Source organism: Cricetulus griseus, chromosome 5 (assembly GCF_003668045.3).
Source record: "Cricetulus griseus strain 17A/GY chromosome 5, alternate assembly CriGri-PICRH-1.0, whole genome shotgun sequence".
Classification (NCBI taxonomy): Eukaryota; Metazoa; Chordata; class Mammalia; order Rodentia; family Cricetidae; genus Cricetulus; species Cricetulus griseus.
The window spans coordinates 1,891,339-1,909,158 of record NC_048598.1 but is presented as its reverse complement, the minus strand read 5'-3'; the positions used below and the strand labels follow the sequence as shown (position 1 = coordinate 1,909,158).

At 52.5% G+C, this 17,820-nt stretch overlaps 1 protein-coding gene across 1 annotated transcript in view; it reads left to right on the top strand.

Annotated features, from left to right (window-relative positions):
* The window catches only part of Lamb3 (laminin subunit beta 3), a 41,551-nt gene extending 27,325 nt beyond the window's left edge, over nucleotides 1-14,226 (top strand). The window contains exons 11-23 of the mRNA XM_027416562.2: nucleotides 6-161; nucleotides 707-903; nucleotides 1,268-1,379; nucleotides 2,422-2,800; nucleotides 5,048-5,208; nucleotides 5,290-5,507; nucleotides 5,722-5,919; nucleotides 6,191-6,335; nucleotides 8,598-8,805; nucleotides 9,180-9,321; nucleotides 9,657-9,833; nucleotides 10,533-10,686; nucleotides 13,521-14,226. Coding sequence (XP_027272363.1) covers nucleotides 6-161; nucleotides 707-903; nucleotides 1,268-1,379; nucleotides 2,422-2,800; nucleotides 5,048-5,208; nucleotides 5,290-5,507; nucleotides 5,722-5,919; nucleotides 6,191-6,335; nucleotides 8,598-8,805; nucleotides 9,180-9,321; nucleotides 9,657-9,833; nucleotides 10,533-10,686; nucleotides 13,521-13,657 — 2,384 coding nt within the window. The 3' untranslated portion in view covers nucleotides 13,658-14,226. The remainder of the gene's footprint in view (nucleotides 1-5; nucleotides 162-706; nucleotides 904-1,267; nucleotides 1,380-2,421; nucleotides 2,801-5,047; nucleotides 5,209-5,289; nucleotides 5,508-5,721; nucleotides 5,920-6,190; nucleotides 6,336-8,597; nucleotides 8,806-9,179; nucleotides 9,322-9,656; nucleotides 9,834-10,532; nucleotides 10,687-13,520) is intronic.
* The last annotated feature ends 3,594 nt before the right edge of the window (nucleotides 14,227-17,820 follow it).

Below are 17,820 nucleotides of genomic sequence, written 5' to 3'. Positions count from 1 at the left end.
CTCAGCCTGCGAGTGTGATCCAGATGGAGCAGTGCCAGGAGCTCCCTGTGACCCGTTGACCGGCCAGTGTGTGTGCAAGGAATATGTGCAAGGAGAGCGCTGTGACCTTTGCAAACCTGGCTTCACCGGACTAACCTTTGCCAACCCACAGGGCTGCCACCGTGAGTAGAGGGCCTGGGGAGGTGTGGTGTGGCATGAGGCAGGCTGTATGGGTCCTTGGAGTGTTCTGTTGTCAGAGGAAGACCACTCAGGGCACCGTGTGCTGTGCCACTGTCCTTCAGCAGGTGGCAGCACAGGCCTGGGTTGGAAGGTGGGTTTCATTCAGTCTGTGCCAGGGTGGGCAGGCCAGCTGCCAAACTGCCAGGTGGGTGGGAAGGCACAGTGGCCTTATGAGTCAGCCATGCTATGCTCAAGGACATAGGTCCTGTGACTTCAGGCTGGTCTCATAGCAGAGCTCAATTTTGGGGGGATGTGTCAGCTCTGCATAGCATGTGCCTGGGGTTCTGCCTACCGAGTGAGAGTCTGGGATACAGTCCCCAGAAGCAGGACTAGTCAGAGCTTGGTAGGAAGGGTCCCTGAGCGTACATTCTCCAGTAAGCTACAGGACAGTTGTTTTTCTAGGGCTGGGGTCCTCTCTGGTGCATGTTTTCTGGCACCAGCCTCTTTGTGGAAGCCTGTCCACACTGACTAGCCTTTCCTTCCACAGGCTGTGACTGCAGCATCCTAGGCGCCCGACGAGATATGCCTTGTGAGGAGGAAAGTGGGCGCTGCTTGTGTCTTCCCAACGTGGTGGGCCCCAAATGTGACCAGTGTGCCCCTTCCTACTGGAAGCTGGCCAGTGGCAGAGGCTGCGAGCCCTGTGCGTGTGACCCACGCAACTCCCTCAGCCCCCAGTGCAACCAGGTATGGGTCACATTGGCCCTGGGGCTTCTCAGTCATGGAGGCATCCTGCCTACTAGTGTCTCTATCTCTCCTTCACTGATCTCTGGCCTTCCTACAGTCAGGCAAGGTTACATCTGTCCCCTTTCCCCTTGGGGGAGGCCACCAGATGTCCCTCCCTCTGTGGTTCTCAGCCTTGGGTCAGACTTGTCCCCTACACCGTCTGCAGCTCAGCACTGGGACTTGACTTTGGGCTTGTCTTCCAGTTGAAGCCCTAGTTTTATGGAGCACCAGATCTGTAGAGTGAGGGTCTTGGGCACAGTAGCCAGTAGGAAGGCCAGGAAAAGACTGGAAGGGTCCCCCACACCATGGAATTCTCTTTTTTCAGTTTACAGGGCAGTGTCCTTGTCGAGAAGGGTTTGGTGGCCTGACATGCAGTTCTGCAGCCATCCGCCAGTGTCCTGACAAGACCCATGGAGATGTAGCCTCTGGGTGCCGTGGTATGTACTTATTACATGGCCAGGCAGCAGGCATGTAGAGGGGTGGGATAAGGGGTGCTTGTTGGAGGGCATTGACATGGTTGGACCTCCTGTACTGATGACCTGGACAGCTCTGTGAGCATCTACCCTTAAAGACTGCCTGGCCTCCCTGTGCCTGGATCAGGTTAACTAAGGTGGTTCTCACAGTGCAGAATGGGGGCTAGGGTGGTGGGGATGTCTTCTGTATATATGTTTCTCTTATTGGTTGATGAATAAACCACTGTGGCCAATGAGGCAAGATGATAGGTGGGTCTAGGGGATGAGGAGGATTCTGGGAGGTATAGACAGAAGGCAATTGGGATGTAGCATGCAGAGGAGTAACAGGTCTGCACCCATCTCCGGTAAGATAAGACCATGTGGAAATACTTAGAGTAATATAAATGGGATAGTAATTGAGACAGAGCTAGCCAATCAGAAGTCCAAGCCAATGGCCAACAGTTTCATAATTAATATAGCAATGTGTGTTTATTTGGGGGCAAGGCAGCTGCAGAACCAGGTGGGAAATTCCTTAACACCAGGGGACCTTGCTCCCACTCCCAGAGAGCAGTAGCCAGCAACAGTGGAGAACATGGGTCCTGAGGAAGACTGGAGTGTTTTCCTGCAGGGTTTGTATATCATCAATGGCATGGGACTAGAGTCCGAAGACCATCTGGTCTCATCCTTGCCATGCAGGGCCTAAGCAAGCTGCTCCCCTTTTACACTTCTTCTTCTTAAGGGGGAGACACCATGTACTGAGCCCTTCTCCTCCTAAAGCAGGAAATCAGTGTGAACGCACAGTGGTGTGCCGGTCAGATGGGCTCACATACATGTGAATGTGTAACTAAGAACATACCTGGACTGCCATGGGTGCTGATGACAAGCTTTCTATGAGTTGCTGCCACGGCTTTTGTGCTAGCTGCTGTGATCTGATGCTGTATGTCGTCACTTAAGCAGACCCAGATCCTCACCGTGCTCCTTCCTCTTCCTGACCCAAGCCTCTGAGTGTCATTTCTCCCGACTCTAGCATGTGACTGCAACTTCGGAGGAACCAAGGGTCCTGGCTGTGACAAAGCCTCAGGCCGCTGCCTCTGCCGCCCTGGCGTGACGGGGCCCCGCTGTGACCAGTGCCAGAGAGGCTACTGCGACCGCTACCCAGTATGTGTGGCTTGCCACTCTTGCTTCCAGACCTATGACATGGATCTTCAGGAGCAGTCTCAGCGTCTCGGTGGTCTCCGTAATACCACAGAAGGCCTGTGGACGGGGACAGGTCTGGAAGACCGTGGCCTAGCCTCTCGATTGCTAGATGCCAAGAGCAAGATCGAACAGATCAGACAGATCCTGGGGGGCAGCTCTGTCACAGAGCAGGACGTGGCTCAGGTGGCAAATGGCATCTTGTCTATCAGGTAGGTCCTTTTCCCACCAAGCTGTTGGAGGAATCATGCCCAGTGGGTTTGGGCAAGGGCCACACTGGCCCAGTCTAGTCCATGGGGCATTTTTATGCATAGCCTCTCTTAGCTACCAAGGCAGGTCTGTGAAGGTGGAGTGTTGGTATTGATTCCATTCTGTGGAGACAGGCACAGATATGATGAGCTATGCAGACAGACCCAGAGCCCGAGCCCAGCGTTTTTCCTGAGCCTGTACTGCCAGTGGGACAGTCAGCCCCGGATTAGTCACCTTGGCAGAGGGCACCCAAGAGGCAGGGCACTAAAAATATCTCTGAATTTGCCTTTAGAATGGAAATGGTCCCACCCACACCCCCTTCTACCAGCAGAGGCGCCTTCTTTGGGAGCTCGGGTTCTGGAAGCTTCTATAATTAGCTTGTGTTCCTGAGCATTGGTAGATGGATGATGCCAAACCCCAAAAGAATAAGAGGCTCTGTTAACCATAGGAATGTTAAGACATTCTTGGCAGTGTGAGGGTTGGGGGACCCTATGGATGAACTACACCTTGTTGGAACTTGTTCATTCATTCATTCCACATTTGGGTGTGGGTGTGTGGGGGTGCACATGAGTACAAAGGTGCGGTATAAGTACACAGAGGCCAGAGCAGGATGTTGTGTGTCTCCTAGCTGTCCCTGTAGGACTTACAGCCTTGAGACAGAGTCTCCCACAGACTCACAGCTTTTGTTATGGTCTAGCTTTTAATGTGTGTGCTGGAGATCTGCACTCAGGTCTTTATACTTGCAGCACAAGCTTTCTTATTCACTGAGCCATCTCCCCCAGCCCTTCCAAATGGGCTTCTGAGTACCCAAATAGCATCCAAGTGATTGTGCAAGGTACCAGGGTCATTAAAATGTTACGACATGGGCTTCACGTGCCAAGGGCTAAGGTGTCTGTCCTGTAAACAACAATGTGCTACATGGGATGTGTTAAGAGTGCTAAGATTCTCACAGGGGAGGCCATGGTGGCCTTCACAGCCTTCACAGGGAAGGGCTATATGACCTGAGTCTCAGAATTAGATAAGTCCTCAGGTGGTCAACATAGGCATGTGCTGTGTTTTGGTAGGTCCCAAAAGGGCATGTTATGCCTGGGCAAGGCTGTGTGATAGAGCTGTGTAGAAGGGGGCAGGGCATAGTGGTGGAGCTGAGGGCATGAGGCACAAAGACAGAGAACCACTGGCTTTCAAGCTCAGGACTCAGAGCTTGGAGTGACACCCCAAGCCTCTGTCAGGTGGAAATGACCAGTGAGCACACAATGGGGTTGGAGCTCCATGGGGGGGGGTGCAGTTATGAAGGAGAGACTGGGCCAGCGGGGTGGCTCCCGTCAGGGAAACCAGAAAGAGCCAGGAGATGGAGATGGATCCCAGATGTTAGGCTGATAGAAATCAAGGAGAGAAAGAGCATTCAGAGTCACCTGCAGAGAGGTGGTGATGGGGGAGGTCCTTCTGTGTATGTGACTGTCTTATTGGCTGATAAATAAAGTACTGTTGGCCAATAGGAAAACAAGATAGGTGGGGCTAGGAGTCAAGGAGGATTCTGGGAAAGGTAGGAGAAAGCACAGTCACCATGTGAGCCCAGGAAGACAGGACTTCCGCTGGCATCTGATAAGATAAATCTTATAAAATATATAGATTTATGATAATTAAGACTGAGCTAGCAGATGAGAAATCCTAGTCATTGGCCAAGCAGCATTTGTACCTAATATAAGTCTCTGTGTGTTACTTGGGACCATAACGTGGTGGCGGGCAGAACTTGGGCGGCCTGGCAGAAAGCGCCCACATGGCAGCGGGGCTCGGGAGGCTTGGTGGAAAGACTTATTGTTACAGAATAGTGTCAGTGAGTGGGATCACCCCACACCCTGAGGTTCCCAGAGGAAACAGGGAACCTGCCACCGCAGCCCGCCCTGTCAAGCTGCTGCATGGCATTGGTGTAGCTTCATGCACTCATGCTGTCCTGCGCTCTTGGGTGTTGGACTTGGCACTCCCGAGACGGCCTGCAGTCCTCAAGAGTTCTAGGGTTAGGTTATTGTTACAAGGTGGGGTAGGCTGTGCCTGGACCCCAGCTTGTCTGAGCCACTGCCAAGCAGAATTCTTAGTAGCCTGTGGATTGTCCCCTCTCCTGCCCTTGTGGAAGGTCCTTCCCCGTGCAGTCTGCTTCTCCTGACTCAGGTACAGCATTTCGCTATGTCTCAGCAAATATCCTTCTGACTCAGGCGGACTCTTCAGGGCCTGCAGTTGGACCTACCCTTAGAGGAGGAGATGGAGTCCTTCTCTGGAGACCTGGGGAATCTGGACAGAAGCTTCAATCGCCTCCTCCTTATATACCAGAGCAAGAAGGAGCAATTTGAGAAGCTAAGCAGTGCAGACCCTTCAGGTGAGGACCTAGGCACAGACTACTCTCCCGAGGGAGAAAGGCCCCTACCCACGGCTTCCAATCCCTCTCCGTCTCCCTCAGGAGCCTTCCGCATGCTGACCACTGCTTATGAGCAGTCCTCCCGGGCTGCGCAGCAGGTGTCTGACAGTTCCAGCCTGCTGAGCCAGCTGAGGGTCAATCGAAGGGAGATAGAAGGGCTGGAGAGTCAGGCTGGGGGAAGAGGAGCCGGAGGAGCCCAGCTCATGGCCCTGCACCTGGAGATGGCGTCTCTGCCTGACTTGACACCCACCATCAACAAGGTGACTGGGAATGAGAGCCCAGTATCCTAAGCCCTCACATCTGTAATCTGTCCCATTCAGAACCTACCCCTTTCCTCCTGACCCCATGTCTGTGCTGTGCACTGAGGGGTTGCCAAGGAAACATGGTTCTGGTTGCCATGGAGATGTGTGGCTGTTTAGTGTGGGATGGGAGTGGTTGTGGAGGGGCCTCTTTGACACCCTCATCTTTCCACAGCTTTGTGGCAGCTCTAGACAGGCAGCCTGCACCCCAGGAGCATGCCCTGGAGAGCTGTGTCCCCACGACAATGGCACAGCCTGTGGCTCTCACTGCATGGGAACCCTGCCCAGAGCCAGAGGGGCCTTCCACATGGCAGGGCAAGTGGCTGATCAACTACGGGGCTTCAACTCCCAGCTCCAGCAGACCAGGCAGATGGTAGGTACCACAAAGTATGGGGGCAAGAGGCGGAGAGCGCAGAGTCCCTGAATCAGAGTTCACATTTTACAGCCAGGAAAATAAAGCCCAGAGGTTTCAGGTGGTTTGTCTAATGCCTCATAGCAAGTGTAAAGGAGAATTTGGAGTTGATATCTTGAGCTTTCTCTTAAAGTCCTACATAAATATCATTTGCAAACTGAGTTGGAGAGGATGCCCCACAGAGGCTCCTTGGAGGCATTGTCCTTTTCTGACTGATGTTGTGTTTCAACAGATTAGGGCAGCTGAGGAGGCCGCATCAAAGGTCCAGTCAGATGCCCAGCGCCTCGAGACCCAGGTGAGCACCAGCCGCTTGCAGATGGAAGAAGATGTCCAGCGCACACGGCTTCTCATCCAGCAGGTCCGGGGCTTCCTCACAGGTGAGCTGACCCTTGCCTCTGTGCGTGTCCTGGCTGCCATCTGCCCCTCATGCCCACATCTGCTTCATTAGCCTACCACCTCCTTCCTGCCTTGCCTGCTGCCCACTGGCTTGGCCATATCTCTTGCCTTGGTCTTTGGCTATTGATTTTGTTGCCCTCCTACTCTCCCTCCAACTTCCCCACCTTGTTCTTGGATGAACATGGGCTCCTTTCTTGACCTCTGTCCATCTCTTCTCTGTGACTTTATGCTTCTCTTTCCTTTGCTCACTAGGCATCACTTTGAACTTGTCAGGCCCTTGCCCACTGCAGAATCTTTCACTGATCCTTGCTGGCCTGGGATGAATAGTTCCAAGGCTAAAGCTTTAAAAGACACCTCCCTGGAGAGACCTTTTATAGTCTCCCTGTCTGTGTATCCCTCCTCCATGCAGAAATGGTTGTACCACCCATTGTGCGCTAGGACAGCAAGGTTGGATGTCTGTTTTATTCATGGCTGTATCTCAGGCACTTATATAAGACTGGCAGAATGAATGAATGGACACATAAAGAAATAAATGGATGGGCCAGATCCTCTTTGGCAGCCTAGGGGATAGGACTCAGGGGACTTGGCTTGGGGCAGGTTGTTTCTCTTGACCTTATCTCTCCCTTGAAAACAGAGTTGGTAGTATTCTACAGGTTTATCCCAAGAACTGAGTAACTGCTGTGAAATGTGCTTTGACGAATTAAAGGCACCTCTGGAGTGTGAGTTGATATTATTAGCTCTCGGGCCCCTGCCAGAACTTTGCTTGGCTGGAAGCCTGGTTGATATGAGCTGCGGGCTGGGCACACAGCAATGGCTCATGCTACTACTGCAGTGTTTTTAACCCCAAACAAGCCAAAGCTGTCTCCAGTGTGCAGACAGTAGGCCATGCATGGAGCCGTGGGTGGTGTAAGCACGACTCAAGCCCAGGAAGGGTCTACAGAGGCCCTGTGACTTAAGTAGGAGGAGCCACTGGGAAACATGTTACAGGAGTGCAGGGCAAAGGTGCCTGACACATGAGAACAAAAGGACAACCAAGGTTTGGGGCTTGAGGCTGAATCGCCATCTTGTGTTAACCTGAGCAGGCCTAGGTCAGGCAGGGAGGGACTGACTTCTGTGTGTAGCTTGGGCTCTGTTCCTGGGAGCAGGTGGGAGCTTAGAGGCCCCTCCTCCCTCTCAACCATGTTGCGCCTCTGGTTAAGCAGACACTACTTTCCAGAGTGGTCTTTGTAGAAGCAGCTGAGAGGTGAGACGGTAACACCTCTGTCCTTGTCCTCTGGATCTCTCCCTGAGACACTTTGTAAAAACTCTTGATAACTGATGGTGACATGCCACAGCCCAGGATGGGGAGCAGGGAGGTTCACTCAAGGCATTTCACAGGTCAGGAAACTGAACCTGAACCTGAGTGGCCTGAGAGGTCAAGAGCGAGTGCCCTTTCTGTCTTTGATTTACCCCTCAAATTCAAAGGACCTCCAGACGCCTCGCCTGAGCTGGGATCTGGGGACTCAAATGGGGCAAAGCCTAGTCTCTGTTCTCAGGTTTTCACACTGCAGCAGGAGAGAAGAGAGCTGAGCCAGTAAGAGGAGTGTTTTTACGGGGGTGGGGAGACAAGCCACGTGCTTGGGAGAAACGTGAGGTGAGGGGGGACATGCCACATTCTCAGGAGCATGATGAGGTGAGGGGGATAGGAATGCTGATTCTAGGTTCCATTGCTAGGACTGGCCTATCTGAGATGGTGATATTTCAGGTTAAAAAATGGCAGTCCTTTTCTGCCTTTGCAAAAATGAGCACTTAGGTCTGAAGAGGGGTGCAGGGAAGGGGTCCTGTTGCCAAGGAAGCAGCTCCAATTCCTGGCCGCTTCCTCCCAATTTGGAGCTGATTGTGTATGTGCTGCTGACATTGTTCAGTACCAGCTGCCTGGCACCGCCCCCCTCTAAGCCCACAGCTTCCTGTGGCACCAGACACTTAGCTGCCACAGCTGTGCCCACATCCCTCCTCCCCTCCCCTCAGCAGAACACAGGACAAGAGTCCTATAGCTTCCCCTAAACACCCTACCACACACACACTGCCACCACCTCCACCAGAGAAAGGTGCCTGGGTTTGTCCAGGAGCAGGGCTCTTGGGGAAACAAACAGAGGGGCTACAGCAGACATCCTCCAGCAATGCTACCCAGCCTGGAGAGTCTGTGGATCCTAGGGGAGCTGAGTGGGGCCTCTAATCCGATGGCTCGGTTGGCTGTCTTCCAGACCCTGACACAGATGCAGCCACCATCCAAGAGGTCAGTGAAGCAGTGTTGGCGCTCTGGCTGCCCACTGACTCAGCCACAGTGCTGCGCAAGATGAAAGAGATCCAGGCCATTGCTGCCAGGCTCCCCAATGTGGACCTAGTGCTGTCCCGGACCAAGCAGGACATCGCACGGGCCCGCAGGCTCCAGGCAGAGGCTGAGGAGGCCAGGTATGGCCACTGGCCCCCCGTGCCTTCCTAATACAAATGAGTTCATGTTTGCTCCCCAACCTTGTGGCTGCCAGAGGGTTACAGGGGCTGTAGTATGGGAGGAGCTTACCATGCCAGGGAAGCAGGGTATCTACAGGGTCCGGGCTGCGTTTCATTCACATGACCTAGTCCTTCATGCAGGGAGCTTGTCTCCTGAGAGTGTCATGGGCACCACTCTCTCACTCACCTGCCTCTAGGTGGGTCCCGTGGGGGAGAGAGCTAATGTTTCCCTGAGTTTTATTGCCTAAGCACAATGTTCCCCAGGGATGGTGTGAGCTGAGCTCATATTTGTTCATTTGCTGCTCCCTCATTCTCCTTCCTCTTCCTCTACTCAGAAGCCGAGCCCAAGCTGTGGAAGGCCAGGTAGACGATGTGGTTGGGAACCTTCGGCAGGGCACCGTGGCTCTGCAGGAAGCTCAGGACACTATGCAGGGCACCGGCCGCTCCCTTCGACTCATCCAGGAAAGGGTTGCTGAGGTGAGGCCTTAGAGCTCCCTATGTTTGGGAATGAACCCGTTAGGTACAAGACAGAAGGTGCTAGAATGTGACCTGGTTAGATTCACTTGGCTCTGAGCTTCAGATTTGTGTCACCTGTCCAGGATGCAAAGGCCGTGATGGATTCTGAACTGCACTGGGAATAAAGTCAGTTGATCTAGAAAAGGGGAAGTCTGGGTACCGCTGGGCAGGTAGCTTGAGTCAAAGCATCATGGTCAGGAAGATTTTCCTCCCTGAAGAGACGAGCTAGGGAAACGAGGTCCCTTGATACCTGTGAGACCCAACACAAACCCTGATTCCTCTATCTGTCCCCAAAGGTCCAGCAGGTCCTGGTGCCAGCTGAAAGGCTGGTGAGAGGCATGAAGGAGCAGCTGAGTGGATTTTGGGCACGGATGGAGAGGCTCCGCCACCAGGCCCAGGAGGAGCAGGCACAGGCAATTCAGGCCCAGAAGCTTGCAGAGGGTGCCAACGAGCAGGCATTGAGTGCCCAAGAGGTACAAAGAGGACAGAGTCATCCCAGTGACATGGATCCAGGGTGGGACTCCCGAGCCAGGAAGATCTTACATAAGACCACACAGGATAGAACTGTGTAAATGGTTCAGAGTGGACCCAGACACAGTCTGTGTCTAAATCCCGCCCCTGCCCTTCTGGGTAGCTGGTGCAGGACACAGGAACTATCCTAGATACTGTCCCTTTACAAATGAGGTAGTGACTTGTTCCCAGGTCAAAATTCATTTACAAAATTGAAAACTACCTACCCTGGAGCTCATCTCCAGAGTCTCCAGCCTCATCAGACGTTCATGGCTCAAACAGACACACTGCGTTCCATCCTAGTCAGAATCAGGACAAAGAAATTCAAAGAGCCAGTTGGGTATCTTGGGTGTACCACTTGCTTTACTCAGGACAGGAACACAGACACATGCAATCCTGGTCTAGTGAACAAGTTGCCAACGTACCTTGACATTAACTTGTCATTTTGTGCCTGGCAAGTACGGTGGGTTGTGACACAACAGGGGGAAAGACAAAATTGTAAGACATTCCTTGGGGCTCATAAGTAGGGCATTATAGGCAAACCCAGTGCTTGTGAGGGTACTAGGAGTCTATGTGCTGATTTGGATGATGCCAGTTAGCCACTGGCATTTAGGACTTTAAATGATGCTGATGGTGATATTGAGAATGACCTACCTTTCTAGGGCTTTGAGAGACTCAAGCAAAAGTATAAAGAGTTGAAGGACCGGCTGGGTCAGAGTCCCATGCTGGGTGAGCAAGGCAGTCGAATCCTGAGCATCAAGACAGAGGCAGAGGAGCTGTTTGGGGAGACCATGGAAATGATGGACAAAATGAAAGGTGAGTACGATTCAGGACCATGGACTGTTGGGCATCTATGACTTCTTTAAATTTTTTTTTTTTTTTTTTTTTTTTTTTTTTTTGGTTTTTCAAGACAGGGTTTCTCTGTGTAGCTTTGGAGCCTATCCTGGCACTCGCTCTGGAGACCAGGCTGGCCTTGAACTCACAGAGATCTGCCTGCCTCTGCCTCCCAAGTGCTGGGATTAAAGGCATGCGCCACCAACGCCCGGCTCTTTAAAATATTTTTTAATTATTTTTTTTCTCTGTGTGTGTGTGTGTGTTTGTGTGTATGTGTTTGTGCACATGTGTGAGTACACATTGCCATAGCATGCCTGTGGAGGTCAAAGGTCAGCTTGCAGAAGATGGTTCTCTCCTTCCACCTTGTGGGCTCTGGAGATCCAATTCAGGTGATCAGGCTTGGTGGCAGGTAGGTGCCTTTACCCAGTGAGCCATCTCACTAGCCCATCCCTTCTGGGGCTCCTAAAACTCATTCTTATTGGCACCAAGCCAGCAGTGCTAAGGGAATGAGAACAGCCAAGACTTAATTGAGCAGCTAGTATGTGTGATGAGACTACAGGAATGCAGAGATGTGCAGGTCCCATGGCCTGTCCCGGGGACGCTCACAGTCCAGCTGGAGCCTTTTCTCCTGCTGCCCTCACAACGCATGCTTTGCTATATAGTGACACTTGTGTCAGCGATAAAGACACAGATCTCTAGCGGCTCAGAGGGCAGTCAATGCCAGAGAGAAATGTTCAGAGGGGTAAGATCTGAGGGAGGAGGCACAGGCCTGGGGGAGGCTGGAGCATGATGAAGGGCCTCAGGAGGATGGTGGCGAGAAGGGAGGGGGTGTTCTCAAGATGTGACAGGCCTCACACCCTGAAGGAGAGGAATGCAGTGAGGAGTCTGGGGGGACAGCAGCATGCTGCCCTGATGGTGAGGACAGACTTGTGGACACAGCTGCGAACCATCTGAGGGTGTGAAACATTGAAACATAACAATAGCCTCCGGAAGGAGGCATTCCTAAAGAACCTGACAACCCATAGATGTGATGGTGGGACCGATGAACTGACGGGCGTGTATTTTGCCAGGAGTAGGGAGGGAGTGTGTACTCCCTACCAGGGCAATAGTTCAGACTATTCATCTGCATTTCAATAAAAAATGGTTGGCAAAAGTCTCATTTATAGACAGGGGCACCATGCAGAAGAGATTAGGTTGGTGTGTTTATGGCGAGTTGCTGAGAAATGTGAACATGTACCCCAGACGAGAGCTGGAGGCTGGGTCAGCACTTGTCCTGGCCTTGTCCAGCAATACTGTGTCTACAGATGACAATTTATCACATCTGAGGATGGCAGATAACACACCAGGAAACAGGATCACTGCAAAAGTCTAAAATGGGGGGCTAGAACCAGCTGGGTGAAATTATGGAAGAGGGAAAGTTACCGCTACCGCTGTTTGGGCCTCTATCACTAAACCATAGCTTGGGTGAAGCTTCTCTGTTCATGGTGGCTTATGCCACCAGAAGCACTTTGTAACTGGTAAATGGTGGCAAGCACAAGCCATTACTCACCTGAAAGAGACTCGAGAGTTCTGAGTCACCACGAGTTGTTCTAAGTCAGCAATGTGTTGCTCACTGCCAGAAGACGTAACAAACAGGAGGCATCTGGGCGAACAGGAGGCGCCAGCTCAAGGGTGAAATGACTTAACACCCGGCGTGGCCTGGTCCCAGCAAACGGAAAAGTCTCGGCACATGGCGTGGGAGCAGGAGTTTATCCGCTTGTGAGGATTTGTCTGTCTGGGATCCTCTGGGACTGGGGGCCAAGGAAACGAAGAGTGGCTGTTTAACATTACGGATGCTTCCAGTGTCTATCAACCTGAAATTCCATGTAGAGAGGCCCACTGGCTGCACATCAGCCCAGGGCCAATGCTGCTGCACTCTGCTGGAGATGGTGAGGGCTACCTCATCTTCAGAGAGAACACTGGCAGACCTGCATCCATAGGAGGAGAGGAACCAGGGTAGGCAGGGGAAGGGACGCTATAGCAACTGAGGAATTGAGTTGCTTGTCTTGGACATACTGTCCCATGGGAGCACAATAGACAGACTCCTATCCCCCAGGAGGTAAGCGTGGGGCAGCTGTGTGGATGGAAGCAAGAAGTGGTCAGATTTGGCCTTTTGAGAAGATGACTTCTGACATAGCTAGGGCTGCCCTATGCTGCCCCAGTAGGGAGTCCACACTCCCTCCCTACTCCTGGCAAAATACAGGCTATCACAGTACGGGAGCAGGGACTCCTGCATGAGGCCAGGCTGCCTGGGTTGTTCTAGAGAACTTCAGACCTCTTGTCTTATCTGTGGATGGTATGAGAATGCACTGGGGTGGGGAGACCTACATTTTCCTGGAGTGATATTTTACGGAGGACAAAGTGAAAGATCAAGTCACCTGGCCAGCTTTTCCCAGCATCCATTGAAGGTCATTGGTAGGATTCAGGGGTCTGCGTGCCCAACTTGGGTTGCACACTCCTTCTTCACCCTGGGATAACTGGGAGCCTGGAGTGGAGGAGAGGGACAGGCAAAGGGAAAACCAAGAGGAGGTCTGGGCCCAGGCCTGCCAGGTTTGGAGCGGGATGGGGCCAGAGTGGTGGGTGGTAGGTGATAACTGTCTGCTTCAGTGGTTGACTGCGCTCAGGGGAGACACTTGTCCCTGCTGTCTCCAGGTTGGGGAAGGGGAAGGGGAAGGGGAAGGGGAAGGGGAAGGGGAAGGGGAAGGGGAAGGGGAAAGACAGGCTGGGAGTCATCTCACCTTCTGATTCTTCCCCATGGCTGTTTCCATCCACCTCAGACATGGAGTCAGAGCTGCTTCGTGGGAGTCAGGCCATCATGCTGCGCTCAGCAGACCTGTCAGGGCTGGAGAAGCACGTGGAGCAGATCCGTGGTTACATCAATGGGCGTGTGCTCTACTATGCCACCTGCAAGTGACCTTAAGCCCCAACCTCATGCACATTCCCCTCTGCCTTGGAAGGGCACACTGGCAGGGGTGGGGGTAGGGGGGGAGTGCCCTAGGACACTCCGATACCATTGGCAGCGCCATCTGGTCACTCTGGGTGTGCCGCTGCTAGGTATCTGACTGCCACTGAGCCTGTTTTTGCATGACCACATTGAAGGGAATGATGTGTGTGGGGGGATGGGCTATCACAGCTGGAGGTCCCCCAGCTCAGGAAGCTGGGCTGCACAGTATCTGCCCCCCCAACACCTTCTTTTGCCCTCCACTGCGATGGAGTCTGGGATCAACACAAAAACTAGACGGAGTGATGTACAAACACAAAGCCCAATTAAAAAACAAAACCTTTGCGCAGGAGCCTGGAAGCTCTAGAAGAAAACGACCTGACTCTGCACTAAGTACCCTTCATCACCTTTTCTGCCTCCCGTTGAGGCTCCCGTGAGCTCCGTCTTATCGCTTGCCCCGATTATTCAGTCTAGCTCAGTTGGCTTCTGCGTTCAGGCAGCTTGAACTCTGTCTTGGGACTGAAAGTCCACCTGTTTCCACTTCTCAGTGTCCTCTGTTCTATCTAGACAGTGGAGGAGAGGAGAGACTCTAGATGGCAGTCTCCGGCCTGTGGTTGCCCAAGGTCAGGGCTGCTCAGAAGACCCCAGTGTTCTCAGCTTCCAGCCATGAGAGTCAGGCTTTTGAAGTTAGAGCCATGTAGACGCCGATGCCCAAGCTGGTGGTGTGTTCCCTCTTTGTTTTCATCACTAGCAGCCAGGGCACTGGGCCCCTCATACACTCCTTAGCTTTCATTGTACCCTGTGCCCCTCAAGGCTTGGCAGCTCCCCGAAACTCTTTAGCCACCAGGCCCCACAGTTCCTTATCTTTGGCTGTTGGAAAACTCAAGTCTTTTCTCAGCTTTGGCTTCCTGTTTGCCTTCAATTCACTGTTTCGCCCACTTTTGCTGCCTCTGCCCCGTTCCCGGCTGCCGCCTCCCTCCGGGCTGCCATCTTCCTGTTGGTGCTTCTGGTGTCTCTTCCTCATGTTGCCACCTCACACTGCTCTGTGGCCACAGGAGGCTGTCTCCCTGTTAACTTGAAAAGTGGGCTGAGCAGTCTGTACAGCTGGGAAGAGCATGGGAGGGTGTGGTGTTTGCATGAAGGACCGTGTCTTGGTCAGTGTTCTATTGCTGTGAAGAGATGCCCTGATCAAGACAACTCTTATAAAAAAAACATTTAATTGGGGCTGGCTTACAGTTTCAGAGGTTTAGTCCATTAATATCATGGCGGATAGCACGGTGGCACGCAGACAGATATGGTAGCTGAGAGGATCCGAAGGTAGCAGAGAGAGAGGGAGAGAGAGAGAGAGAGAGAGAGAGAGAGAGAGAGAGAGAGAGAGAGGGAGGGAGGGAGGGAGGGAGGGAGGGAGAGAGAGAGAAAGAAAGAAAGAAAGAAAGAAAGAAAGAAAGAAAGAAAGAAAGAAAGAAAGAAGAGACTGGGCCTGGGTTGAGCTTTTGAAACCTCAAAGCTCACCCTCAGTGACACACTTCCTTCAGCAAGGCTACACCCACCCCAACAAGACCACACCTAATCCTTTCAAAAAGTGCCTCTCTCTAAGCATTCAAATATGTCAGCCTACTGGGGGCCATTCTTATTCAAAACACCACAGACTGTGTTTGTACTAATTTCAGGCCCTTCTGCTGGGCCAAGTGCTCTTTCTCTGGCCCAGGTGAAAAGAGTTATAGAGTTTACCGAGGTTTGTGATGGCTTAGCAGAGTAGTACCCGGAATATTGCCCTCTGAAGCAGAGCTAACAAGCAGCTGTGATGTAATGTAATGCTTCCTTAAGGCATCCCTGTGGGGTTGAAGCAGCCAGGATGCAATGATGTCATCTACACAGCCGTTAGGGAGTAGCTGCTTGCCTGGAACTCCTCTGTTCAAGGCAACTGGACACCAAGAAAGGGGTCCAATGACTGTCAACTAAGGAAACAAATCCATACCCCATTATCCTCCCCTCTCAACATTTATTATTTAAAAGAAATAAGCATTAAAAGGGCTGCTTATAATAATGGCTTGTTCTTAACATTAACATTGAGTTAAGAGAACTTAGTATTCTGCACTTAGCCAAACATCCCTGGGGGAGAATTGGGTCACTCTTACTTGTCCCAGAGGTAGGGCGAATGCTAGAAACTGTTTATAAAATGACTGTGTGTTGATATGAAACATCACAAGCATTTGTGTGCTAGCCATGGTCCAGGCACTATGCTGGCACTTTCTCGTCCTCCCTCCCTCCTCCCCTTGCCTCCCTCCCTCTCTCCCTCCCTCCCTCCCTCCCTCCCTCCCTCCCTCCCTCCCTCCCTCCTCCCTCCCCTCCCTCCCTCCCTCCCTCCCCCTCCCTCCCTTCCCTCCCTCCCTCCCTCCCTCTCTCCCTCCCTCCTTCCCTCTCTCCCTCCCTCCCCTCCCTCCCTCCCTCTTTCCCTTCCTCTCTTCCTTTCCTTCTCATCTCATTGCTTCTTTCCTTCCCTCTTCTCTGTTCCTCCCCTTTCTTTGAGACAGGGTCTCACTATGTATGTAGCAAAGGCTGGCCCTGAGCTCACACTCCTCCTGCCTCGGTCTCCTGAGTGCTAAAATTATACGTGCATGCTATCAGGCCTGGCTTAAATTAGCTTCTTGATCATTATTGACATTTGGGTTGTTTTGAGCAGTGTGTTTGGCATGCTACACACACCATCCATGATGTAATTGACACTCCATCAGACAAGTGATGGAAACAAGGCACAGTCACCTGAGGTCTCAGTGTGCAGTCACCCAAGGACTCAATGTGCACAGTCACCCATAGTCTCAGTGTGCACAGCCACCTGAAGTCTCAGTATGCACAGTCACCCAAGGTCTCAGTGTGCAAATCACCCATGGTCTCATTGTGCACAGTCACCCGAGGTCTCAATGTGCACAGTCACTCATAGTCTCAGTGTGCACAGTCACCCATGGTCTCATTATGCACAGTCACCCATGGTCTCAGTGTTCACAGTCACCCGAGGTCTCGGTGTGCACAATCACCTCAGTTGTGTGATTCCTGTGTCCAGGCAACTGGCTCCCAATTTACGTTGGCTGCACTAACCTCTAGCTGTCCAGCTATCCATGAGCTGCTTCTGACTTGGACAAAATGAATGAAGCCTCATAGAGAAAAATATGTCCATTTTATTTGAGCACAACACAGAGCATGAAGCTTGGGGGTGTGACATCACAAACACACACAGACAGAACAATGCACCTGACTTTCAGGGGAAAAGAGGAAGCCAGAGGCAGGAGATCTGGCTGACATGAAAACAGTTCCCCGAATTCTTAATTAGTGGTGTGTGAGGTGTGTGGCTGGGAGAGGAGTGCTCACAGTCCATGGTCTTGGCTTTCTCTACTCCACCATGGAAGATGGGCACTGCTGTGCTTCAAAGGCAGGAGAGCTTTGAAGTGTCCTGGGCCTCAGTGCAGTGGGAAGCGAATCCTGGAGGGAAGGACTAGAGTTGTGAGTGCCCCAGGCCTCTGGGGAACAGCCTGGCATTCATGCGAACAGGCAGGGACTATGAAGTTGAACCCAGTCTGGCTGTGAGGCCAGAGAGGCCGGAGTGAGTATGCAGAGCAGGGAGTCCCAGTCAGACTCCATATGGCTTTGCTTGGAGAATGTGGCACAGCCTGGCCAGCCCATAAAGCTTTTCACAACGAACAACACAGACCCAGATGAGCACTATCTATGGACACTGCACAGAACCACTGCACATAGGATGGGGGAGGGCATGGAATGGGCAGGTTGGGAGACCTGGAGGCTGGGATGCCATGTGTCCTGCCCATGGCCTCGGGCAATGTCCAGGCCTTGATGCTCCTCTGCCCCAGGCAGACACTGGCTACTGCTTCAAGCCAGATGCTGCTCCTGCCAGCTCTGCTCCACTGCTCTCCGTCCTCCTACGCAGGGCAGATGCCAGCTTAGAAAGGTAGAGAAGAGTCAGCCCTGTCTCCTGAAAAGGGACACACTCTGGATGAGGGTGGAGCTTTCACCCAGCCCCTCCTTATCCCCAGGAGTGGGTTTTCCCTTCCCAGGTGTGGGTGACCCCCCAGCCTTGCGTGCCAGCTTCAGACCTTACCTGAAAACTTCACAGGCTCCTGGGA